The 26591-nt window shown below is 36.3% G+C and overlaps 1 protein-coding gene across 2 annotated transcripts in view; it reads left to right on the top strand.

Annotated features, from left to right (window-relative positions):
• AGO3 (argonaute RISC catalytic component 3) overlaps nt 1-26591 on the top strand; it is a 122204-nt gene that overhangs the window by 21707 nt on the left and 73906 nt on the right. Inside the window, exons 2-5 of one of the 2 annotated variants that reach the window (XM_053660093.1) lie at nt 1841-2012; nt 16444-16564; nt 21417-21625; nt 22923-23059. In XM_053660093.1, coding sequence (XP_053516068.1) covers nt 1841-2012; nt 16444-16564; nt 21417-21625; nt 22923-23059 — 639 coding nt within the window. Of the gene's footprint in view, nt 1-1840; nt 2013-16443; nt 16565-21415; nt 21626-22922; nt 23060-26591 lie in introns of those variants that run through there. The other variant, XM_053660094.1, reaches the window with a different exon arrangement.

The following is a 26591-nucleotide window of genomic DNA, read 5'->3' as shown; positions in this document are numbered from 1 at the left end:
AGTCAGGGTCAGATAGGCAAAGGACCATAAAACTTTGGGAAACAAACTCATTTTATGCTTGGACCCTTATCATTTAAATTGAGGGCATTCTTAGCAGAACAGGTTTCACAGGATTTTATGCATTCTTTCTCTGGTCTGATTGCCCTGGAGAAGCTGCCCTTTCCAACAAAGGGCAGCACCCACCTCCAGCATTGTTTCAGGCTTAAGTCAGGTGGAGGATGCAAGCAGCCAAGAGATTAGAAGACTTCTTACAGATAGAATGGGGATTCAGGCTATGTCAAAGCTGAGGGGTGAGGATCCATACCCCCCTTTTTTGTAGTCCCCTAAGCCTTTCTCTGATGGCCCCATTTCAACCATTCCTGTCTTAGGTTGTCTCTCCCTTGAGGAGTCTTACCCATCATTGGCTAACCAGTCATCTGCCCAGGGCCAAGCAGGGTGAAGTAAAGGGGGCAGAGGCTGCACCCCTGCTAGGAGAATAGGCTTTGTCTCCTTAGTGGCTTATGGTCCTAAGGTCTTTTTACTCAGCCTTAGCCATTAGGGGTTACAACTTCTGAAACCAGGAAGGGCAGTTCCCAACAATATGCATGACCCATGGACATGAACAATGGTGGAGGGTTTCCTTGGGGGGGGGTGCTGGGTGGAGGGGGATGAAGGGGGAAAAATCAGGGTAACTGTAATAGCATAATCAATAAAATATAATAAAAAATAAAAGCAATGTTAGGTGTCAGGTTTCATTTAAATTGTGATAAAATACACAGGGTTAAATTTACCATCCTAGCAATTTTAATATACTGTTCAGAATGTATATAAGTACATTTACATTGTAGGCAGCCAATCTCCAGAACTGTTTTCATCTTGAAAAACTGAAACTATACCCATTAAGCAACAATTCCCCATTTTCTCTTTCCCCCAACCCCTGGCAACTACCCTTCTACTTTGTGATATTAATAATAGGAATCATACATACAGTATCTTTTGTGACTGATTATTTAACAGCATAACTTCTACAAGGTTCATCTATGTTATAGCATGTGTCAAAATTTCCTTTTTAAGGCTAATATTTCATTGTATATGTCATATTTTGTTTATTCATTTATCAGTGTACATTGAGGTTGCTTCCACCTTTTGACTATTATGAGTAATGCTTCTGTGAGCATAGGTGTGTAATTATCTCTTCAACACTCTGCTTTCAATGTTGTTCGTAGATACCCAGAAGTAGGGTTGCTGGATCATATGGTGGTTCTATTTTTAATGTTTTGAGGAACCACCATACTGTTTTCCAAAGTGACTTATACCACTTTACATTTCTGTCAACAGAGGACTTTTCGTATTTCATATATTTTTTTTGTGTTAGTAAGCTGTATTTGTTTCATCTAGCCTTCAAATTTATTGACACAGTGTTTATAATACATTCAGTGTCTGGGGTTTATAGATTTTATTTATATTTTGAAATAACATCTTATGCTTTGCTGACCCTTCTTACTGTATATTGTTTTTATTTTGTTCATTTGCTCTGATCCTTTCTAGTCTCTGAGTTTGCTTTGCTGTCTCACTCTTTGGGTCTGATTTGTGTTTGCACATGCTCTCCTGAGTGTTTGATTGTTTTCCCTTCTTCCTATCCTTCCAGAACAATTTTCCAGAAGCACTCATGGTTTTGTTTGTGTGTTTTAATAAGGGGAGTAAATTGGGAGGAAATAAGCAGAGGTGTTAGAAATTGTCATCTTTCGGCACTAGGCTTCAACCCCATTATCAGCTGTGCTTTAAAATTCTAACACACTCTGATTGACAAGATTATCAAATGCAGTTTGTAACATTGTTACTTTTTTCCCCCTCCTCACAGGACCCGTTGGGGCCCAGCCCCTACTCATGGTGCCCAGAAGACCTGGCTATGGCACCATGGGCAAGCCCATTAAATTGCTGGCTAACTGTTTTCAAGTTGAAATCCCAAAGATTGATGTCTACCTCTATGAGGTAGATATTAAACCAGACAAGTGTCCTAGGAGAGTAAACAGGTAAGAATCATGAAGTCATGGAGATTTTTTTTACTCTTGGTATTTGTCTTTACCACAGTAATTGTTTATCTTGCATATCTGATTAACAGTGATAATGTCTAACAGTTTGACCAAGAGCACATGGTAATTTGTTTTGAAATTGATTGTTCTTTAGGGGTGTGGATGATAGGTAAAATCTCCAAAGAGCCTTGAAATTTTTTCATTATAACATGAACTCATAGGCTCTCTGTGATGATAGAAAAAGTCCAAGTCATTTTTAGATGCTTTTGAAATCACTGAGCATCTTTTCCTTTGCTGTCAGGTAATATACCTCTTAACTCCCCACCCACCTTATTTACCACTTTTTTAAAGTACCCTTTAAGATGATGGTGATAGTAGAGGTATTGGTGGTTGTCATGGTTTCATGCTTTCTATTCCCCTGATCCTCGACTGCTAACTGTTCCTTAATCCTACATAGGAACAAGTACAGAATGGTGTCTAAAGGTTTTTCGGTCTGCTTTCAGTAAGCTTCTTTTCTCACATTCCCCAAATACTCTGTATGTGTGTATGTGCGTGTGGCTGTGGTTTAGCAATACAGAGAATATGAAAAACATCATGAAAGAAGGTTTTTTAAAAAAGACTGGAAAAAATATTTAGAAAACAATAATACTCAACAATTTGGTTTGTAGTCTCAGATACCTCAGACTTTTCTTATTCAGTAGGTATTACTAAGTACCTTCATTTAAGACATAGGTGCCTACATTTCAAACTTATCTAATGTTAGAAATCAGTGTTACCTCAATTAAAAAAAAATAGTTTTTTCTGTCAAGAAATTTATAATTTAGTGGAGTAGGTAAGACACATAAGATATATGAAGTGACTGAACACTAAGAGTCTTTGTGATAGCATGTAAAAAATCATATGAATATTATAATTAACATAAAATGCCAAATTCTTTATGAGGTCAGAAGGGAATTGTGGAGTATTACACGTGGAAAGAATCAAAGAGATCAAATAATCTGATACTCTTTTTTTTTTTTATATAGCTGAAATCCAGAAAGGTTAAGGGACAAAAATTTTTAATAGCAAAAGTGAGACCCCAACTCCAGAATCCTGACTCGATAGTCTAAGAAATATTTGTGAAGCAAGAAGATAATAAAGTCTTGCCATTTGTGACAACTTGAATGGACTTTGATGAAATTTTGCTGAATGAATTGTCAGACATAGAAAAACAAATACTATATGATTTTACTTACATACGAAATCTAAAAACAGCATAAATGAACTTTATACTTTGTTAATATTTTGGCTTGATTTTATATCAACATCTGTAAAACTTATTCCCTTTATTTCTTTCAAAAGACTAGATTTTTTGTTTTAACTTTTTATAATATCGCTACATATCTAGTCAGTTAAACTTTATGGTGGGCATTTGAAATTAGTTGCTACACTTCAACAGCTGGAATTCTGGAAATTAGGAGGAATTAGACAGAACTTCACAATTCCTTTTCAGTGTTAGCCAAATAGTTACAGGCCAAAATGCAGCAGTATTTAAGTCAACACATACAAGGTTTCTTTTCTCCACATGCCACATGCTCAAATATTTGGCGCTATGGCATTAATCATAATGGCAGCATACTGATATATTGTCTCCACACAAGTTTCCACTTTAGTCACAGGAGTTTTCTTGGAGCAAATATGCAAGAAATGCTCGCGAATCTTTTTGTGAGTCAACTTCTCTACGTTAGACGGTCCATTGGTTTTCTTTATCTTTTGTTACCCTTTGGTGTGGCGTGTGTGTGTCTGTGTGTTTCCTATGTAACGATTTTGATTGAAAATGATCATTTGGCTTAGGAGCATGTTTGTTTAGCAGACTTCAACAAGTGAATGGTCTCAATAACTAAAAATAAAATGTTTTTAGAAATACTGTGACCTAGAGTGTAAGTTCTATAACTTGAGATTTTATGTTAGTTTGTCCAGCTACTAAGTATTTGTATATATGGGGATAAACCCTGAGTAAATGGTTAGGTACTTACTCAGAACCATTGAATAATGAAATACATGGGAAAAATTGTATACACAATATGAATATAACAAATCTATTTTAGACATGTAAAAATTTGAAAGAATCTTAAAATAATTGATAGTACATGTGGTTGATTTATTTTTTGGTCAATTTTCTTTTATAATTTAAACATTATAGTCATTTTGCTATTATAATTATTGGTTTTTTAAAATATTTATTTTCTTTTTAGAGAGAGGGTAAAGGAGGGAGAGAAACATTAGTATGTGGTTGCCTCTCACATGCCCCCAACTGGGGGACCGGGTATGCAGGCCAGTACTAAATCCACTGAGTCACACCAGCCAGAGCACTATTATTTATTGTTGCTTTTTCTTTTAACTTTTAAATTGACTTTTAGATTTAGAGAATGGGAGAAAGGGTGGGGAGAGAGAGAGGATTGAGACAGACATCAAACTGTTGTTCCACTGATGATGCACTCATGGGTTGCTTCTTGTACATGCAAACCTGGGATTGAACCCATAACCTTGGTGAATCAAGGAGGAAACTAACCAACTGAGACACCCTGCCAGGACCCCATTACTATTATATTATGATTAATGATATAGGGACAAATATTTGTGCATATTGTATATGGATGTAATGTAATTCTGATTGAATTTTAGAAGGAAAAATCTATATTGATATCATTTCAGTTTTTAAATGGAAATCTCAAATCAGAGTGTTTGAAGGAACACCTTTTCGGCTGTTACTAGCAATATCATTGGCATAGTGTTATAATTGAGTAGTATGCCAAGAAAGGGATATACTTTTTTAAAATAACAACTTTATTGATGTAAAATTCACACACCATACAAAAAGTCACTCAGAGGTGATGGACAACTATCACCACTATCTAATTTTAGAATATTTCATCTTCCTAAAAAGAAATCCTGTACCCATTATGAGTCACTACCCATTGACTTCCCCACAGCCCATGCTAAACACTAATTTACTCTCTGTCCATGTAGATTTGCCTTTTCTGAACATTTCTTATAAATAGAATTATACAGTCCTACCTTTTTGTGTGATGTCTTTCAATTCACATGTTTTCAAGATTCATCCAACTGGTAACATGTGTTACTACTTTATATTTTTTCATTACTAAATAGTATTCCATTGTATAGATATTTTATAGATTTTTCAGTTGATGGATATGTGAGTTGTTTGTACTTCTTGGTTCTTACGAATAATGTTGCTATGAACATTCATGTACAGGATTTTGTATGGACATATGCAACTTTTTCTTTACTCTTTTGAGGAACTGCCAGACTCTTTTCCAAAATGGCTCTATTATTTTACATTCCCACTAGCAGTGTGTGGTGATTCCAATTTCTCCACATCCTCACCAAGATTTGTTATCTGTCTTATTTGTTATAGCCATCTTAATGACTCTAGTCTCTCATTGTCATTTTGATTTTTCATTTCCCTGATGGCTAATGATGTTGAGCATCTTTTTATGTACTATTTGCCATTTGTATTTTTGGAGAAATGTCTATTCAAATCCTTGGCCCATTTTTAGATTGGATCTTTAGTCTTTCCATTAAGTTGTTGGATTTCTTTATACCTTCTAGTTAAAAGTCTCTTGTTTGACCTTTTGGTTGATAATGATTTGCAAATTTTTTTCCCTTTCTGCATGCTGCCTTTTCACTTTCTTAATGATGTCTTTTGAAGCAAAACATTTTTAATTTTGATGGAATTCAGTTTTTTCTTTTGCCAGTCGTTCTTTTGGTGTGATACCTAGATAACCATACTCAGAGAACATACTCTAGAAAACATTACCGATGAAAAATCAAACAGAATGGTGTTTAGCTATCTTGGGGAAATTGTACCATGCAAAATATGTTAGTTAATAATGGGTCATTTTGTTTTTCTTATTTGTTAATCACTTGGAAGAAAAGAAATCTAATTTTGAGATTACTTCAAATCTCAGAGTTCTTTTTTTTTTTTTAAGATTTTATTTATTTATCTTTAGAGGGGAAGGGAAGGAGAGAGGGAGAGAAGTATCAATGTGTGGTTGCCTCTAGTGCATCCCCTGCTGGGAACTGGCTTGCAACCCAGGCATGTGCCCTGACTGGGAATCGAACCGTGATACTTTGTTCACAGGCCTGAGTTCAATGCACTGAGCTACACCAGCCAGGGTACAAATCTCAAAATTCTTTGTAAATTTTTAAATTTATTTTTATTGTTTTTTTATTACCATTTACTCTCCTTATACGCTCCAGCGCCACCACCCCACTGCAGTTACCACATTGTTAAAGTAGCACCGAAATAAAGTACTCACTGGTGATGAGAGTCTTTGGGTTAACAGTACAGTATATTTGGGATTGAAAGATACTTTTATAAGTAAATATATGTCTGAACATCAGGGACTAGTGGGTAGAGTTTATTTCTAACATCTATTCATTTGTATAGATTTAAATTACAACAGCTATATAATAATCCCATTGTATGGATGTGCCTTAATTTGTTTACTTTAGGTCTGCTCCAGTTTTTTTCCTTAGATTAAGTTAGTAAGTCCATTTAAACTAGTTATCTCAGTTTACCATACAGTTTTACCAAAATAGAATGCTGTTGGTACTAGATTTAAAAATATATGGACTCTTACTGGAATTACAATTCTAAATCCTGCAGTAACTTTACAAACTTTAAGATGATTTTTTGTCTTTTTTTTAAAATAAGTATTTTATTTATTTATTTTTAGAGAGAGGGGAAGGGAAGGAGAAAGAGTGGGAGAGAAACATCAGTGTGTGGTTGCCTCTCATGTGTTCCCCACTGGGGACCTGGCCTGCAACCCAGGCATGTGCCCTGCTGACTTGGAATCGAACCGGTGACCCTTTGCTTCACAGGCCTGTGCTCATCCACTGAGCTACACCAGCCAGGGCAAGATTATTTTTTGGATACTCCCTATTTTCATTTAACTATTTAATTTATTGTGCCCCTGTTTTTTTGTTAAGACACTGTGCTATGTTCTGGAGGTCACCAGATAAGTAAAACATGATCCTTGATTGGGATTTCATAGTCTATATAGAGTGACAAGTTCTGTGAGAAGTGCATTATGTGCTGTGATGAAAGAGTAATGGTAATTTCATTAACCACTGTCACTCCAATAAATTCAGTGACTTTTTAAAAATTAATGGTTTCTGCTTTTGGTTAGGGAAGAAGATGGGGTACATGACATGGTATCTGAGCTGAGTAGTTTGTCCAGTGGGTCAGGGGAAAGAATAATCTATGTAGAGAGAGCATGAGCAAAGGTAAGTCATGTTTATGTAACAGAAGTAGGCCAGTATGAATAGAGTCTGAAAAGTTAGCTTGAGGGTACATCATTATGCTAAGGCCTGTGAATTCAGAAATAATACAGAGCCATTGGAGGCTTTTGAGCAAATGAGGAACATCTATATTTAAAAGTATTAACTAATGGCAATGTGGAGAATGAGTGAGAGAAGGGAAAGACCAATCCTAGAGAGAACATTTTTAAGGCTGTTGTAGTGATCCTGAAACTTTTGATCACACATTCACATTAGTTAAAATATGTTTGACCATGCACTTAACAATATTTTCAAATAAACTATTTAAGAATATATTTAATAATTTGAAAATTTTAGGTTAATGTATCAAAAACCTGACAACGTGTACCATACAATTGAACTGAAATAAGTTGCAACATGCTGAAAATGAAGAATGAATGAGAGTTCACCATTAACTCTTATATGTTGCAGAGCTCCCATTATTCTGTTAGGATTCCTGGTGTACCATGTTATACCTAACCATCTGTCATGGACTAAGTCGGGGCAGAAGTCCAAGCCCCGACTTTTTATATCAAGCCATATTCATGAATATTAGTCTTAATTTCAAATTGTTAGCTGAAAATTAAATATAAAAATTGTTTTCCTCGTGCTTCAGTGTACTGTTACTATAGCACTTTTGGTACCTATTTTTGTAGATTAGAGGTAATGTGTTGTAAGACTTAACAAAACAGCAGGTGGTGAAGAGAGGGCTTAGATGGTTTAGAAGAATGAATAATTTAGGTATGTAAGGAAAAGGAAGAAATAATGGCTTCAGAGTCTCTACCTTATGTAATGGTGATGACTTTAACAGAAATACAGATGGTGAAAGGACCAAGTTTCTTATTTTCTCATGTGGATATTTGGATGTTGAGATAAATGTGTTAAGAAGTATCAAAATGAAGTGCAATAGATGATTGGAAATAAGTTCCTAAAGCTCAGGAGATAAGTCAAGATGAAGATTGAGGTTTGAGATGACACGTCAGCATATAGGTGATAATTAATAGAAAGTGAGTAGAGTCAAGATAAGAGGACTGACAATAGATCTCTGAGGATACTATTGTTTCAGGTTTGCCAGTGAAGACACTTAACGAACTAGAAAGGAAGGAGAACAAGGACAAAGTAGAAAGTGTTTCAGAGAAGGTTTCGTCCCGTACAAGGTGGATACTCCACTCAGTTTTTCACACGATAGTCCATCAAAATAACCAAAGACTTTTATAATTTCTTTTGAGTCTTTGCTATTCTAAACTAACAGTCCTTAGTTTGATTTATTTTTACTCGTATTACATGAGTTTCTAGCAGGATTACCTCTGGTGGTTTCATTTTTTAGGGCCTCTTATTCCTCCAGATTGAACAAAGTACTCCACAATATGAAATGACCTATGTAATATATGATGGGATGGTTACACACCTTGTACTGGGTACTTAAATATATGCAGCCTGAGTTTTTTAATTTTGAGGAAGCTGCATTGTACCATTAGCTCTTTCTGACTTATAGTCACCCAAATCCTCTTTTCACAAGAGCAATAGTAGGTCAGTTCAGAGAGATGCTCTAATTTGTTCTTACTACTATTGAACTTCTTCTTCTTCTTTTTTTTTTTTTTTTTTAAATAAATGTGTTGTTGCCCCTCACATGTCCCCAACTGGGGACCTGGCCTGTGCCCTGATAGGGGATCGAACTGGCAACCATTTGGTTCACAGGCTTGCACTCATTTCGTTGAGCTATATCAGCCAGGGCTGCTGTTGAACTTTTCAAATAGAAGTGCTTAGATTTCATAATTGCCCTTATTACGCTTCATCTTCGTTGGAATTCAGTGTTACAGTTTGTCAGTAGCTTTTAACACATTTATCTGTTTTTAGCTTATTGGTCATGTCTCCCAAGTATGTATCATTTGGGGGTTTCTTATACAATAGGTAGTTTTTGATTATTTATGAAACGTAGGACACTAGATATGTTTCTTTTGCTTATCGTATTGATATGGCTTTCTGTGGGGGGCACTTTAGAAGTTTATTCTGAGTAAAAGTTTTTGTGACTGTCTAAGTTAACTTAGAAAAAGAAAAGAAACTTGCCCTATTCTACGTTGCAACAAAATAAAACCCTCTAGTAATCACGAAAACATGATACTGGTCCAATAACAGACAAATAAACCACTGGAACAAGATAGAGAACTAAGAGCCATATTCATTTATATGTGAGAACTTAAGATAAAAATAGAGCCTGTCAAGATGGAGGCATACGTAAATACGGCTCGCCTCCTCTCACAACCAAAACAAAACTTACAACTAAATTACAAAACAACTATCGCCCAGAATCATCAGGAAATTGTTCTGTGCGGAAGTCCACTGGGCAAGGAATTAAAGAAGGCATATTCATCCAGATGGATAGGATGGACAGAGTTGCAGAATGGGCGGTCCTACACCCATGTGTGGGGGATAAAAATTGGGGAGGATTCCAGCCTCACACCAGACCACCCAGCCCAGAGTTCCATCTCCAGGAGGGGAAGTCCCATAACTTCTGGCTGTAAAAATCAGTGGGGGTTGGAGCAGCAGAAGAAACTGCAGGATTCTCAGGTGTCTCCTCTTAAAGGGCCAACAGCAGTCTTAGGACTTAATGCAGACTCACTCCCTCTGGGCTCCAGAACCAGGGCAGAACTGGAAGAGCACCAGTGGCATATGGGGAGAAATTGAATTGTCTGGCATTAGGGTGAGTGCTGAGGAACAACTTCCTCTCAGACAAAACTCCAGAGGCCAGGTAGTGACCATTGTCCCTTTCACAGAACAGCAACACCATATCTGAGACTCTTATCAGCCTGGTTCACATGGGTGGCCCTGCCCAGGAGATTACCTAAGGTTCCTCCCCATCCAACTTATGGGTGTGCTTTTCTACGATAGGCCATACTGCAAGACAGTCAAATCAGCTCTACCCAATACATAGAAACAAACACAGGGAGGCTGCCAAAACAAGGAGACAAAGAAACACGGCCCAAATGAAAGAACAGAACAAAACTCCAGAAAAAGAACTAAACAAAATGGAGGCAAGCAATCTATCAGATGCAGAGTTCAAAATACTGGTTATTAGGATGCTCAAGGAACTCACTGGGTACTTTAGCAGCATAAAAAAGACCTAGGCAGAAGTGTAGGTTGCATTAAATACAATAAAGAAACATATACAGGAAACCAACAGTGGAGGGGATGAAGCCAAGAATCAAATCAACAATTTAGAACACAAGGAAAAAGCATTCAATCAGAGCATCAGGAAGAAAAAAGAATTAAAAAAACTGAAGATAGGCCTAGGAACCTCTGGGACATCTTTAAACATACCAACATCTAAATCATAGGGGTACCAGAAGGAAAGAGGAAGAGCAAGAAATTCAAAACTTACTTGAAAAAATAATGAAAGAAAACTTCCCTAATTTCATGAAGGAAATAGATATACAAGTCCAGGAAGCACAGAGAATCCCAAGCAAGATGGACCCAAAGAGGACCACACCAAGATACATCATAATTTAAATGCCAAAAGATAAAGATAAGTAGAGAATCTTTTAAAAATATATTTTATTGATTATGCTATTACAGTTGTCCCATTCCCCCCTTCATTCCCCTCTACCCTGCATACCCCTCCCACCAACATCACCCCCTTTAGTTCATGTCCATATGTCACAAGTTCTTTAGCTTCTACATTTCCCATACTATTCTTGCCCTCCCCCTGTCTATTTTCTACCTACAGTCTATGCTACTTATTCTCTGTACCTTTTCCCCCTCTCTCCTCCTCCCACTCCCCTGTTGCTAACCCTCTATGTGATCTCCTTTTCTGGATTCTGTTCCTGTTTTAGTTATTTGCTTAGTTTGCTTTTGTTTTAGGTGTGGTTGTTTTTAACTGTGAGTTTGCTGTTCTTTCACTGTTCATATTTTTTATCTTCTTTTTGTTAGGTAAGTCCCTTTAACATTTCATATAATAAGGGCTTGGTGATGATGAACTCCTTTAATTTGACCTTATCTGAGAAGCACTTTATCTGCCCTTCATTCTAAATGAAAGTTTTGCTGGATAGAGCAATCTTGGATGTAGGTCTTTGGATTTCATGACTTAGAATACTTCTTTCTAGCCCCTTCTTGTCTGTAAGGTCTCTTGAGAAATCCGTTGACAGTCTGATGGGAACTCCTTTGTAGGTTACTGTCTCTTTATCTCTTGCTGCTTCTAGGATTCTCTCCTTCATTTTAATCTTAGCTAATGTAATGATGATGTGCCTTGGTGTGTTCCTCCTTGGGTCCACCTTCTTTGGAACTGTCTGAGCTTCCTGGACTTCCTGGAAGTCTATTTCCTTTGCCAGATTGGGGAAGTTCTCCTTTATTATTTGTTGAGATAAGTTTTCCACTTGTTGCTCTTCCTTTTCCCCTTCTGGTACCCCTATAATTTGAATCTTGGAACGTTTAAAGATGTCCTGGAGGTTCCTAAGCCTCTCCTCATTTTTTGAATTCTTGTTTCTTCATTCTTTTCTGTTTGGTCATTTTTTTTCTTCCTTCTGGTCCACTCCATTGACTTGAGTCCCAGTTTTCTTCCCATCATTATTGGTTTCCTGTGTATTTTTCTTCATTTCATTTAGTGTAGCCTTTATTTTTTCATCTAATTTGCGACCAAAATCAACCAGTTCTGTGAGCATCCTGATCACCAGTGTTTTGAACTGTGCATATGATAGGTTGGCTGTCTCTTGGTCACTTAAAAGTATTGGCTCTGGGGCTTTGATCTGTTCTTCTGTTAGAGCCTTTTTTTTGGGGGGGGGTCTAGTTGTACCTGTTATGTAGTGAGGGGTGGAGCCTTAGGTGTTCACTAAGGCGGGGCAACCCAGTCACTGGGTTGTGATGCTGTATATGGGGGCTGGGTCAGAGAGGGGCAGTGGCGCTTGTTCCCCTTCTGGGATTTTAGTCAGTCCCTTCTGCTGCTTCCCACAAGCAAATTGGGCCCTTCTGATGCCGGTTCCTGGGTGGGTGGGCTTGTGTATGTTCTGGGACCCTGTGGGTCTCCCCAGCAAACTCTCCTGTGAGGCTGGGAGTTTCTCCCGGCACCTCAACCCCCTCAAGTTTTTTCAATCAGTGCTTTTAGGCTTTATTTCCCAGTGCTGGGGCCCTGGGTTGTATAGTCTGTCTTGCTCCCCATTTTCGCCTGGTTTACCTGTGCACCAGTTTGTGACCGTGGTCAGCCAGCCACCTTGCGCGCCTCATTGGCTCTGCTCGTTGCCTCCCCATGCCCGAGGTCCACAAGCCACTGCTTTTTTCTGCCACGACCTCTCTCCACCGGCCCCCCACTACACCCCTCTTACTGGTACGGATGAATGGTTGTCTGACTTCCAAACAGTTCAATTTTCTGTCAGCTCTGGTTGGGTTTTTTTGTTTGTTTGTTTCTAAATTTTTGTTGTCCTTAATTCTGGTTGTGTGAGGAGGCACTGTGTGTCTACCTATGCCTCCATCTTGGCTGGAAGTCGATAAGTAGAGAATCTTAAAAGCAGCAAGAGAAAAATAGTTACTTACAAAGGAGTTTTCATAAGGCTGTCAAGTGATTTCTCCAAAGGAGGTTTGCAGACCAGAAGAGATGGGCAAGAAGTATTCACAGTAATGAAAAGCAAGGACCTACAACCTATATTACTCTATCCAGCAAAGCTATCATTTCGAATTGAAGGCCATATAAAGTGCTTCCCAGACAAGGTAAAACTAAGGAGTTCATCGTCACCAAGCCATTGGTATATAAAATATGAAAGGGAATTATATAAGAAAAAGGAAATCAAAACGATGAACATTAAAATGGCAGTAAATTCACAGCTATCAGTAATTGAATCCAAATAACAAACTAAGCAACAGCAGAACAGAAACAGAATCATAGATATGGAGATCATTTGGAGGATTATCATTTGGGAGGGGGATGGGGAAAAATGGGGGAAAGATGCAGGGATTAAGAAGTACACATTGGTAGGTACAGAATAGACAGGGAGGTAGTAAAAACAGTATAAGAAATGGAGTAGCCAAAGAACTTGTATGCATGACCCATGGACATGAACTAAAGTAGGGAGATTACCAGAGGAAACAGGAAGTACTGGGCAGTGGGGGGGGGGGGGGGGGGGGGGGCAAAGGGGGAAATTGGCACAACTGTAATAGCATAATCAATAAGATAAAATTTTTAAATTATAAAATAGAATTATAAATTGACTGGTTATTACAGACTTTTCAGTAGATGGTATGTGAAAACTGGCTCACAGTAAGGGGAAAAATAAAATTGAGTTCTTACATAGCACTCTTTATAAAGAAGGGCCTCAGACAGATTAACAACCACAATAATGCATATAAAACCATAAAGTTAATAAAACTGAACGCATCTTTGTGATGTAGTATTTGGAAAGTATTTCTTAAACCCTCAAAAACATGAAACCATAAGGTGAAAATAATTATTAATTTGATACAGCAGTAAGAATTTCATTTCAACAAGTACATGAATCTTGTTAACAAGCAAGTAATGTTTTGGGGGAGATATTTGCAATAACTAAATCTGTTAATGAATTAATATTGAGAATGTCAAAGAAACTACTTTAATTCGATAAGAAGACTGGTACCCAAACAGAGAAAAAGCAAAGGAAACAAATAGGGCATTCATAAAAGAAGAAACAGACACACGAGGAGATGCTCAAATTCATTTTAATAAGAAAAGCCTGAATTAAAATAAGCCTTTAGTTTTGCCCACTAGGCTCGCAAAAATAAGAAAGCAAAATTGGATAATGCCAAATCTTGTCTGGGATGTAGTGAAATAGGAATCTCCAGGAGTATAGATTAGTGCAGCCACTATGGAGAGCAGTTTGGCAGTTCACCATCTAGTTGATAAAACTCACTTGGGTCTAATAGTTCTGTTTCTAGGAATATGACCAGAGATTACTTCTCACACAGGTTCATAGAGGGCCATAAAATGAGGTACCGCATGGTAGCTTTGTTTTTTGGTAGCTGGCAGTGAATAGACAACATGTGGAGTACTTTGCATCAATCAAACAACTAGATATCCCAAAGCAACTTGTTTTCAAAAACCTAGTGCAGAGAGTAAAGGTAGGAGTATATACAAACAGAAGGATATTCATCAACACATTAGAAGAAATAACTTACTGGGAATGGGTTTGAGCAAAAGAAATGAAGACGGAAGGAAAGAAATCAGAGGAGGGATCTTATCCAGATGAATGATGATAATGTACCATACACTGAGGAGTGTGATTAACTTAACCTTTTGTACCTAAGGAGTACAAGGGGAATTGGGGGACTCATTTGGCAGTGGTATGTAAATTGGGTTAGAGAAGAAAAAAATTAAAGACATAAACAAGAAAAAAATAATTCAGGTATCAATACTAGGACATGAAGTTTTAATGTAGGATAGTAGTACTGAGGAATAGAAAATAAAGGACTGATGTAAGAAATACTGCAGCCCTGGCTGGTATGGCTTAGTGGATTGAATGAGAGCCTGTGAACCAAAGGGTGTTGGTTCAATTCCCAGTCAGGGCACAAGCCTGGGTTGTGGGCTAGGTCCCCAGTTGAGGGTATGCAAGAAGCAACCATTCAGTGTTTCTCTCTCTTTCTCCTTCCCCTTTCTCTAAAAAAATAAAAATATATGCAAAGAAAGAACTGCAGAGGGGTGGAATCAGCAGCTAATTGAATGAAGAGATGAACCATGTTTCGAATCTGGATAAGTGAAAAGACAGAGGTACCAGTAATTAAAAAGTAGTAATAAACAGGAGGATAACCATATATGATATGGGGAATATATGGTGAAATCTTTGACATTTGTTTTGTACCTAAAAACTGATCAGTGAATGAAATCTTTGTTGTAAAATTTGGTCTGGAAAAGACTTGATTTAAATAATTTTGCTAAAATAGAAAAGAGGGGGAATATAGAATCATTGAACATGGAGATAATTGCTCTGGGTATCAAATCAGCTTAACTATTTTGTTCCAGAAAACACTTTTTTTCTCCTTTCCCTCTTATCTATTCACTTGACTAGGCTAGCATTGAATCTTTTTTTTTAAGGTTTTATTCATTTATTTATAGAGAGAGGAAGGGAGGGAGAAAGAGAGGGAGAAAAACATCAATGTGCAATAGATATATGGATAGGTTGCCTCTCAAACGCCCCCAACTGGGGACCTGGCCCACAACCCAGGCATGTGCCCTGACTGGGAACCGAACCTGGGACCTTTGGTTCCCAGGCTCGGTCCACTCAGTCACACTACCCAGGGCTTAATTTTTTTTTAAATTCTTTCAAGTGTATTATAAATTATACCAGTACTATGTAAGTATACTTTTATTATAATATATTTTAGATTCATATAAACAAAATAAAATTTTGTAGATTCTCTCCACCTCTCTCTCCAGAGGTATCAGCCATTGTGTGTATTTTGGTCTCTATCCTTGTGGATATCTTTCTGCTGCTTTCACAAAGAATGTGTATATAAAATAAATATTGACTATTGGATATTTGGTAATTCTCTCTGTAGTCCGTATTTTTTTTTTTAAAGTATGTCTTGAATATCTTTCCATGTAAGTATGTGGGACAAAAATATTTGCTGGGTAAAAACAGGTTTCAAAATATCCTTACTAGCTAATACTATGGTAAAAGTTGGGGGGCGGGGGGTAAAAGGATAGGGGTGGTGTGAGGTCCAGCTGTGTTTATTGCTGTCAAGAATTTCACAGTCTACTAGAAGTGGAATATATAATAACTCTAATACAATGGAGTAAGTGTTCCCATAGATATATGTCCTAGTTGCTGTTTGAGCACACAAACTCTGACAATAAGAGGTGAATGAGTCAGGTGATGGTGAAAGGGATCTTGGATTAGTCTCTGAGGTTAGTATTTCCCAGGTCAACTGTGACCCAGAACGATTAAGTAATTCCCTGACTTCACTCCTCTCTGTTTTTGTGAAGTTCAGATCATCCCCTTCTGGTATCCTAAGCCATAGTTCTGAAAGCAAAAATTTTATCATGTGTGATTGTCTTAGAATTTTGATAGCTTTAAATAATGTAAGAAATTACTTTAGCTAAATTTTTTCAAAGTTCATCATATAGAGGATTATGTGACTGTATTCCCTTTTTTAGGGAGGTGGTTGACTCAATGGTTCAGCATTTTAAAGTAACTATATTTGGGGACCGTAGACCAGTTTATGATGGAAAAAGAAGCCTTTACACAGCCAATCCACTTCCTGTGGCAACTACTGGGGTAAGATGTGTGCTCGGTTTTCGGAAAGCTATATTTTTTCAGTGTCTCCTTTTAAATGCACTTATTTTCATTTTATTTTATCATTTATCTTTTTTAACTTCTTATTTTGAAATAATTTCAAGCATATGGAAAACTTGTAAGAATTATGTAGAGAACTCATGTGTATCCTTTACTAAGACTCACCAGTGTTCTTTATATTTGCCACATTTGTTTTATTATTCTCTTTCTTTCTCCGCTTTGCTGTCTCTATATCTAATAGATAGAGGTATATCTATATATATCTATATATATCTATATATAGATATATATAGAGATATATATACTTATTTTTTCTGGACCACTCAAGAGTAGGTTGCATGTACCATGCTTTTTAATGTGTATTCCGTAAGAACAAATATAAAAACCATAGTACAGTTATCAACTTTACTAAGTTTTACAGTGATATATGATACTTTTATCTAATCAACAACCCATATTCTAATTTTGTCATTTGTTCCAATTATGTCCTTTAGCATATTTTTCCCTTTAGTACAGAATCAAGTCCTGGATTATGTTTTTATTTACATGTCATGTCTTTCTTGTTGTCTTTGTTCTGGAACAGTTCCCCAGCCTTTTTCTTTCTTTCCTCCCTCCCTCCCTCCCTCTCCTTCTCCCTCCCTCCCTCCCTCCCTCCCTCCCTCCCTCCCTCCCTCCCTTCCTTCCTCCCTCCCTCCCTCCCTCCCTTCCTCCCTTCCTTCCTCCCTTCCTTCCTCCCTTCCTTCCTTCCTTCCATGACATTAACATGGTTGAAGATGGCAGGCAGGTGATCCAGAAACTCCACTTTTGGGTATGTGCACAACAAAACTGAAAGCAGGGACTAGAACATGTATTGCTACAACCATGTTTACAGCACATTATTTGCAATAGCCCAAAGGGATTCATCAATGGATGGACAAACAAGAAAATGTGTACACACACACACAGAAATGTTATTCAGCCTTAAAAAGGCAGAAAAATCCCTACACATGTGACAACAAAGATGAGCCTTGAGGACATTGTGCTAAGTGAAATAAGCCAGTCACAAAAATATATACACATATAATTCCACTTATATGAGGTAATGGGAGTAGTCAGTTCATAGAGACAGAAAGTAGAATGGTTGCCAGGGAGGGTTGATGTTGAATGGGTACAGAGTTTCAGTTTTTTTTAGACTGTCCCTCAGACTGTTTATCTGATGCTTCCTCTTTATTAGATACTGATTAAGCATTTTTGGCAGAAATATTACATGTGTTCTTTCCTTATCGGTGCATCATATCGAGAAGCACATAATATGTATTTCTTCCATTAATGGTGATGTTATCTTTGATCGCTTGGTTCAGTTAGGATCTTCCAGGTTTCTCCTGTCAAAGTGACTCTTTTTCTCCTTGATCTTGTGAAGAGATAACTTTTTTTAGAAATTGTGGTAAAATACACAACATAAAATTTACTATTCGAACCATTTAAAGGAAAAAAAGCTCTTAACACTTTTTAATGTCCTAAATATTTTTTCTTTTAGCCTTTTTTTAAAGATTGCATTTACTTATTTTTAGAGAGAGGGGAAGGAAGGGAGAAAGAGAGGGAGAGAAATACCAGTTAGTTGAGGGAAACAATTTGGTTATCCCTCACAGGTGCCCCAACTAGGAACCCACAACCAAGGCATTTACTCTAACTGGGAATCGAACCAGTGACCTTTAGCTTTGTGGGACAATGACCAATCAAATGAGCCACATGGGTCAGGGCCATCTGAGTTATTTTTAAGTTCAGTTCTGTGACATTGAGTATATTCACAACCATCACCACCCATCCATCTCCACAACTCTTTTCATCCTGTAAAACTGAAACTCTGTACCCATTCAACATCAACCCTCCCTGGCAACCATTCTACTTTCTGTCTCTATGAATTGACTACTCCCATTACCTCATATAAGTGGAATTATATGTGTATATATTTTTGTGACTGGCTTATTTCACTTAGCACAATGTCCTCAAGGCTCATCTTTGTTGTCACATGTGTAGGGATTTTTCTGCCTTTTTAAGGCTGAATAACATTTCTGTGTGTGTGTGTGTGTGTGTGTGTGTGTGTGTGTGTGTGTGTACACATTTTCTTGTTTGTCCATCCATTGATGAATCCCTTTGGGCTATTGCAAATAATGTGCTGTAAACATGGTTGTAGCAATACATGTTCTAGTCCCTGCTTTCAGTTTTGTTGTGTACATACCCAAAAGTGGAGTTTCTGGATCACATAAGTAGTCATTCTATTTTTAATGTTTTGAGAAATCACTATACTGCTTTTCATAACAACTGTACCATTTTATATTTATACCGACAGTACATGAAGTCTCTAAATTCTCTACACTTTTGTCAGCACTTGTTGTTTTCTTATTTGTTGATAATAGCCATCCTAATGTGTATAAAGTGATACCTGATTGTGGTTTTGATTTGAATTTTCCTAATTACTAATGATGTTAAGCATCTTTTTTTGTGCTTATGGGCCATTTGTGGGGTTTTTTTTTTGTTTTTTTTTTGAGAAATGTGTATTCAAGTGTTTTGCCCATTTTTTAATTGAGTTTTGTTGTTATTGTTGAGTTTTAGGAATTCTTTATGTATTATCAGGTATATGATTTGCAAATATTTCTTCATATTTTATTGGTTACCTTTTCACTTTACTGCTTTTGATGCACAGAAGTTTTTAATTTTGATATGGTTAGTACTTTTAAGAATCTTGTTTCTTAATAGACTTTTTACTTTTATTTTCTTTTTTATTTTAATTGTTCAAGTACAGTTTTCTGTCTTTTTTAATAGACTTTTTAAATAATTGATGATTCTTGCTTGGAAAATTATTTCTGTATAGTAATGGTGATTTCCTAATTATCTCATTCCTTCTACATTTATTAGGTGATATTCTACAGTAAGGAAGAGGATTTTCTTCTCCTCTGTGTATTTATTCTATTTAATTTGACTGCTCAAATTGGTTCCTGTGTCCTTTTGACATGATACACATCTTTTTTTTTCCTTTGAGTACTTCCTTACTTTGTGGCACGAGCTGTTCCAGGCTCATCTTATCTTTTTTCCCTGCATAAGTCCTGCAACTGCCATTTCTCAAAGGAAGACTGGTTTCTTTTAGTTGGAGAACACAGTTTAGAAACCAAATTCTGGTTTATTGCATGTGCTCATTGCTACTGGGGTATGTGTGCTTCCAGGCCCTTCCAGTGGACAGAGGTAGGAATACATACATACACACATACATACTTGATCCAACTAACAGACAGTAACAAATGCTACACGGCATACAGTAAACCTGACTTTTAGGTATCCTACAAGTACCACTGTTTGTATATAACATACAGTTTGTTGTATGTTGAAAATCATGACTTCAAATTGGTTCTTCCAGTTCTAGTCTATCCTCATAGGATTCTTCCTTAATTCTTCACATTAAATATTTGAATCTTCTGCCCTAGCTGGTGTGGCTCAGTGGATTGAGCACCAACCTCTGAATCAAAGGGTCACTAGTTCGATTCCCAGTCTAGGGCACATGCCTGGTTGTGGGCCAGGTCCCCAGTTAGGGGGCACTCAAGAGTCACATAGATGTTTCTCTCCCTCTCTTTCTCCCCCCCCTCCCCTCTCTAAAAATAAATAAATAAATATATTTAAAAACAAACAAATACTTGAATCTTTTTTAATCCCCTAGCTCCCCAAAACATCACCACTTTTGCTTATGTGTTTGATCCTACAGTACATATAAAACAGTATCTGAATTACTATACCATACCACTGCAGAAAACAAACCTAGTAATAAGAGTTCAGAGTTTTATTCTGTAGGCCATTCTTCCCTACTCACCCCTCTTCCAAACTCCCAACTGAGAGTAGAGTCAGTATATGGTGTGCAAGAGTTACTTAGATTGGGCCCTGGCTGGTGTGGCTCAGTGGATTGAATCCTGGCCTGCGAACCAAAAGGTTGCTGGTTTGATTCCCAGTCAGGGCACATGCCTGGGTTGCAGGCCAGGTACCCAGCTGGGGGCCTGCAAGAGGCAGCCAATCAATATTTCTCTCACTCATTGATGTTTCTCTCCCTTTTTTTCTCCCTCCTGTCTCATCTTTCTGAAAATAAATAAATTAATTTTTTTAAAAAAGTTACTTGGATTAGTGTTTTCTTTCTTGCTTTCTCTTCTTTTGGTGTGGTGTATTATTCATTTGAAATGCATTTGGTTTCATTTGATTTTGTTTATATTCAGTTTTAGTCTTTTTCCTCCAGCCTTGTTGATTTTATTTTTAATTTTTAATATATAGAACTTTAACATGCTTTCAAAAGTCAAAACTATACTGAGAAATACACCCTGAATTGTTAATTCCTCTTTTATTTCTTCCAGTTTGCTTTTTCCCACCCGTTCAGAGTAACCAATTTCCTTGTTTCTGGTTTACGCATCCAGTGTTTGTTTTTACATAAATAAACAGATGCATAAAAATTGTTCCATTTTCCCGTTCTTTCTCACATAAAAGATAACATACTATTTGTAATCCTCTGTACTTTGCTCTTTTCCACTTAACAGGTTAGCTTGGAAGTCATTACATAACAATTCCAAGACATTTTCCTCATCGTTTTTTTATAGCTACCCAAATGTTTGGGCATTTAGGCAATTTCCAGTATTTTGCAGTGACAAATAATTTTGGCATAAATAACTGTCATTTAAATTTTAGTCTCTTGATTTAACATTTAGATTGGGTTTTTTAATTATATTTGTCTTTTTTTCTCTTAAATATTTTTATAAGTTAAACTTAGAAATAATTGTATTTGTCTTTTTCAACTTTTATCAAATAAATCTTTTCCCATCAACAGGTAGATTTAGATGTAACTTTACCTGGGGAAGGTGGAAAAGATCGACCTTTCAAGGTGTCAATCAAGTTTGTCTCTCGGGTGAGTTGGCACCTATTACATGAAGTACTGACAGGACGGACCTTGCCTGAGCCACTGGAATTAGACAAGCCAATCAGCACTAATCCTGTCCATGCCGTTGATGTGGTGCTACGACATCTGCCCTCCATGAAGTGGGTTCTTTGGCTTATTTTTTATCTTTAGATTTTAAATGTGAAGACTTTCCACCCAAGAGTTGTGCAGGCCTCCTTTGGTTAACTTTCAGTTGTTCCATATTTTTATTATTTCAGTTGAATAATAGCATACATACAAGTTCATTGACAGATATAAGTTGCAGAAAATTCTGACTTGTCACAGTTAATACGCCTTATTACCATATTTTTCGGATTATAAGATGCACTCATAGTTCCCCACATCCCACCCCACCCCCTGCCAAATTTGGGAGGAATAATAGTTAATGCTGCTGTTGAATTCTGTTTACATTTACATTGGCGAAATATTATGTCATTTATGTTATTAAATATTTTACCACATTTTTTGCTTCAAAATTTTTTCTTGCCTAGGTGCATCTTATGGTCCGAAAAATATGGTAGTTTAGCTTGGTTTTTTGTTGTTGTTGTTTGTTTGTTTGTTTGTTTTTAAGAGAGAGAGAGCAGGGAAAGGAGAGAAACATCAGTGTGTGGTTGCCTCTCCTGCACCCTGCACCCCCTATCAGGGGCATGGCCCGCAACCCAGGCATGTGCCCTGACTGGGAATTGAACTGGCAACCTTTGGTTCAGAGGCCAGCACTCAGTCCAATCAGCCATGCCAGCCAGGGCTAGTTTAGCTATTCTAATGGATACTTTTTAGAGAAATGTCTAACCCTTTCTCCTAGGAGCTATAAATCTTGAGTAACTGGTATATTTTTAGATATATTCTTATAGTTAAATCCCCTTGTTTTTAAAGGTTATTTTATTGTTAATACAGTAGTGTTAAATTGTGTTAAAATGGCTGTTGTTTTAATCATACTAGCACCTCATGTGTATGTGTGTATCTGTGCTTATATATAAAGGATCAGATAAGCTGTGTCTTTATAAAGAAAGCGTTATGCCTTACAAACACATTTATAGAAATACCTTTTTGATCCATGATTATTTACTATAGCATTTTTTAAGATTGGAAATGTTAAAAAAAAAGATTGGAACTGTTAACTTTTTAAATCTATTTTTAAGAAAGTATTTTAAATAAAATTTATTCTTATTCTAACTAACATTAGTTGTAACAATAGAGAATTTCAGTGAAGGATGCTGACTTTTTTTTATTTAGAATGGCTGCTTGTTTTCAAAAATTGGAAAATGTTTAGTTTCATATATTCATAATGACAAGCATCATTATGATAGTATAGGTAACATGCTGTAGGATCACCTATTCTGCAGATTTAAATACTTACACAGGAAGGAAGGATTGAACATGCTATTTTGTTTTTTGCAGATATACACCTGTGGGGCGTTCCTTTTTCTCAGCTCCAGAAGGATATGACCACCCTCTGGGAGGGGGCAGGGAAGTGTGGTTTGGATTCCATCAATCTGTTCGGCCTGCCATGTGGAAAATGATGCTTAATATTGATGGTAAGGGAACTAAAACCAAATTCTGTATTAAATAGTTTATTTCAGTATGGCTTGTTTGTGTGTAATATGTATATGTGCATTTTGTGTTTAATTATATGTACTGGTGTCTCGAAGTAATATTTGGACGTATATTAAGACATACTGGAAAACCCTTATATTTATGATACCTTTCATTTAGAAAACCTTTACACAGAACTTGTCCTGTTTTGCTATGAAAGCAAATAAAAAAAGCTTTGACATGATTAGCGGAGCAGTCTTCTGTTATAACTCACTTTTGCTCTTTTAACCATAAGTCATTATTTCATTATAAAATGCATGTTTTACGGGAAGAGAAGTCTTCTGGTCATTATGACCCGTAGCATTGTGCCTACTGCTGATGCATGATGTGGAGCTGATTGTATGCATTTTTAGGTGTTCTCTTAGATTTTTGAGCCTGTGTAAAAGTAGAGAGAATAGTATGATAAACTGCCACCTATATAACCATTATCCAAATTGTCAGTATTTTTCTGTATTTACTCAAACTCTCTCCATTTCTTCCTCTGCTATAGTAGTTTAAAATCAAATCCCAGAATGTTACCTCGTCCCTACCGATTCAGTACATAACTCTAAAAATAGGGGTGTTTTCTCCCACAGTCAGAATGCCCCTGCCATATATAAGAAAATTGAAAATAATCATTTATTTGTAGCCTGTACTACCCTGTCTGTAATCACATTTCCCTGATTGTTTCAAATATCTTTTTATAGTTCGTTGGTTTTAATCAGTGTCTAGACAAGATTCATACCTTACATTTGGCTATAATGCCTTTTTTTAATGTGGTAGTCCCATTTCCCTCCCTGTGGTTTTATTTTGTTTGGTTTTTCCTTTCTTTTTCTTTTTTTTTTAATGCCATTGGCTTCTTGTCAGTTGTCCTGTAGAATATCCAAAAACCTAGCTTTGTTTTTGTTTTCTTGTGGTGTCATTACTTTGTTCCTCTATCCCTTATATTTCCTGAAAATGAAAGTCGGCCCTAGAGGCCTTGTTCAATTCTAGATCAAAGTACTTTATAAGTGCTTCATATTTTTATCATATTAGGCACACAGAATTTAATGGCCCCATTTTTTAATGATACTAAGATTGATTAGTATGTTCAGAGATCAATAGGCCTGATCTCTCCTTTAAAACTTTACAGTCAACCTTTCAATTTCTGATACTCCATTCATTGATCATCATTACCTGAATCACTTATTTCACTAGGGATTATCAACTGGTATTTTTTCTAATTCTGTTACTCTTTTTACATTAGATGGAATTCTTATGTGGAAAAATCACAATGTCCTATTGATAATTCATTAGTCTTTGATAACTTTCTTGCTTTCTGGCACAACAAGATATTCCAGGCTCATCTTATTTTTCTTACCCTATTCCTGGAATCAGCCATTACTCCAAGGATCCCTGGATCTTTCTAATCAGTACATAGTTTGCTCATTATTTTCAGCTGCATCTGCCATTGTGGAGATGTGTCATTGGGGGAGTGTATTTCAAGTCTCCTTTAGATATGCTAGGGCAGTTTTTTAAGTGTATCCCATTTCAGAACATCATTTCATATATATGTAGGTATTTCTTTAAGATAAATTCCAAGGAATGGAATTGATGGGTCAGGGGCACCCATCAAAATAGCAGTTTTAAGATTGCTATTGCTAGATTGCCCTCCACCAAGATCATAAATATTTATTTTACATCAATGATTGAGGCTACCTATTTCTTTATGCCATTGCCTTCATAGGTGTCAGCCTGTTATTTTTGTCTGTCAGATTTGCAAGGATTAGTTTCACTATGTGCTTTTGTTTTCCATTTGACCATCTTTTCACAATATATAAAGGGCCACCTTTTTTCCTGTTAACTGTTTATATCTTTTGCCCATTTTTTTTTCTGTCGGATATTTGGTCTTCTCATTTACTGACAGTGCTTTCTAAGAGATTAGCCCTTTTTCTGTGATGTGAATTACATACAGTATCCGTTGGTTGTTATTTGTCTTTTAAAAGCCTTTGATACAATCTTATTTTTGTTTTTGCTGCATAAAAATTTATCCCTGTGTGTGTGTGACACACACACACACACGCTTAAAAGTGATCAATAGTTTGTTGACTTTTAATATCTAATAGAACTAGTCTCATTTTTTGTTTCAGGTTTTTCTAGGCCATTGTTACTTATTTTACCACATAAGTGTTAGAAACACCTTGTTTAGATCCGGTAGGCATGACAGAATAGGCTGTTAGTTTTATTGAGATCTAATATGAATAAATTAAGTTAGGACAAACTGGCATCTTTAAAACACTGAATCTTTCTGTCAAAGAAAATACTATACCATTCCATTCGTTCAAGATTACTTTTATTTTCTTAGGAATGTTTTAAAGTATTCTTCACGTAAAATTTATACATTTCTGGATATTTTCTCCCTTATTTTTGCCGTTAAATGCATTTATAGGTCTAACTGGCTATTGTTTATATACATGAAGGCTTTAGATTTCTATACACTAACATTTTTTTCTGACTCAACGAATTCCATTATTGATCATAGTTGCCTTTTAAGGAATTTTTTTTGAGTATCTAGTTATAATCATTTAATCTACAGATAGTGATAGATTTACCTCTTCGTTTGGATTTTTATACCTCTAACAGGTTATATTGTCCATTTAGGACAATGTTAAACATTAGCGGTTAATGGGCACCTTCTTTTTATTTCTAACTTTAGAAAGAATGCTTCTAGTATTTCCTCATTAAGGATAATGTATACCTATTATGCATACATACATGCATAAGAGCATCTGTTGCTTCCTATTAAGTACTTTTAGTCAGAAATGGATGTTGAATTTTCTCCATAAATTAATACTTATGGAGCTAATGATACGATATTTCTCTTTTTATAACAAATACTGAACTAAAGTAATGTTTCTGGAGTTCTAATGTGATGCTGGATTCTGTTAGTACTTCTTTTAATTAAAATACAAAAGTAGGATGAATCTGATCTGCAGTCTTCTCTTTTGGGGCAGTCTTCACATTTTGGTATTAATGTTGCATTTTATTAAAATTTTTAAAGTTTTCTGTTTTTTTAAATGTACAATAGTTTTTAAATAGTACTGAAATTGTCCGCTCTTTTAAGATTTGGTAGAATTTCCCTGTAAACTCTTGGGACCTATGTGTTTTGTTTGGAGGTAGGTAGTTCTTTTAAAACTATTTATTTTGTGAAAGTCTGTTTAGGCTCTCTGGGTTCAGTTTTGGGAGGTTATATCTTACTAGAAAATTATTTTATTGATATTTATTTGTGTGGAGTTTTATAAAGTAGTATCTTATATTTGAAAATTTTGTCTGTTCCTATGGTTTACCTTCATTTCTTACCTTGTATGTTTTGCTTTGTCCTTTTAATTTTTTCTCTTGATTAGGAGAGGTAGTAGTTTAATCAGATGACTTACCCTCTTCCCCTGCCCTCAGCAAAAGAGATTTTGAATTTTTTTTTGCTCCCTTGCTTTCTGTTTTTTATTTTCATAATTTATG

Source organism: Artibeus jamaicensis, unplaced genomic scaffold, assembly GCF_021234435.1.
Source record: "Artibeus jamaicensis isolate MK-2021 breed Jamaican fruit bat unplaced genomic scaffold, CSHL_Jam_final scaffold_847, whole genome shotgun sequence".
Lineage (NCBI taxonomy): Eukaryota > Metazoa > Chordata > Mammalia > Chiroptera > Phyllostomidae > Artibeus > Artibeus jamaicensis.
Note: the sequence above shows the minus strand (reverse complement) of the source record. Positions and strands in the feature narration are given on the sequence as shown.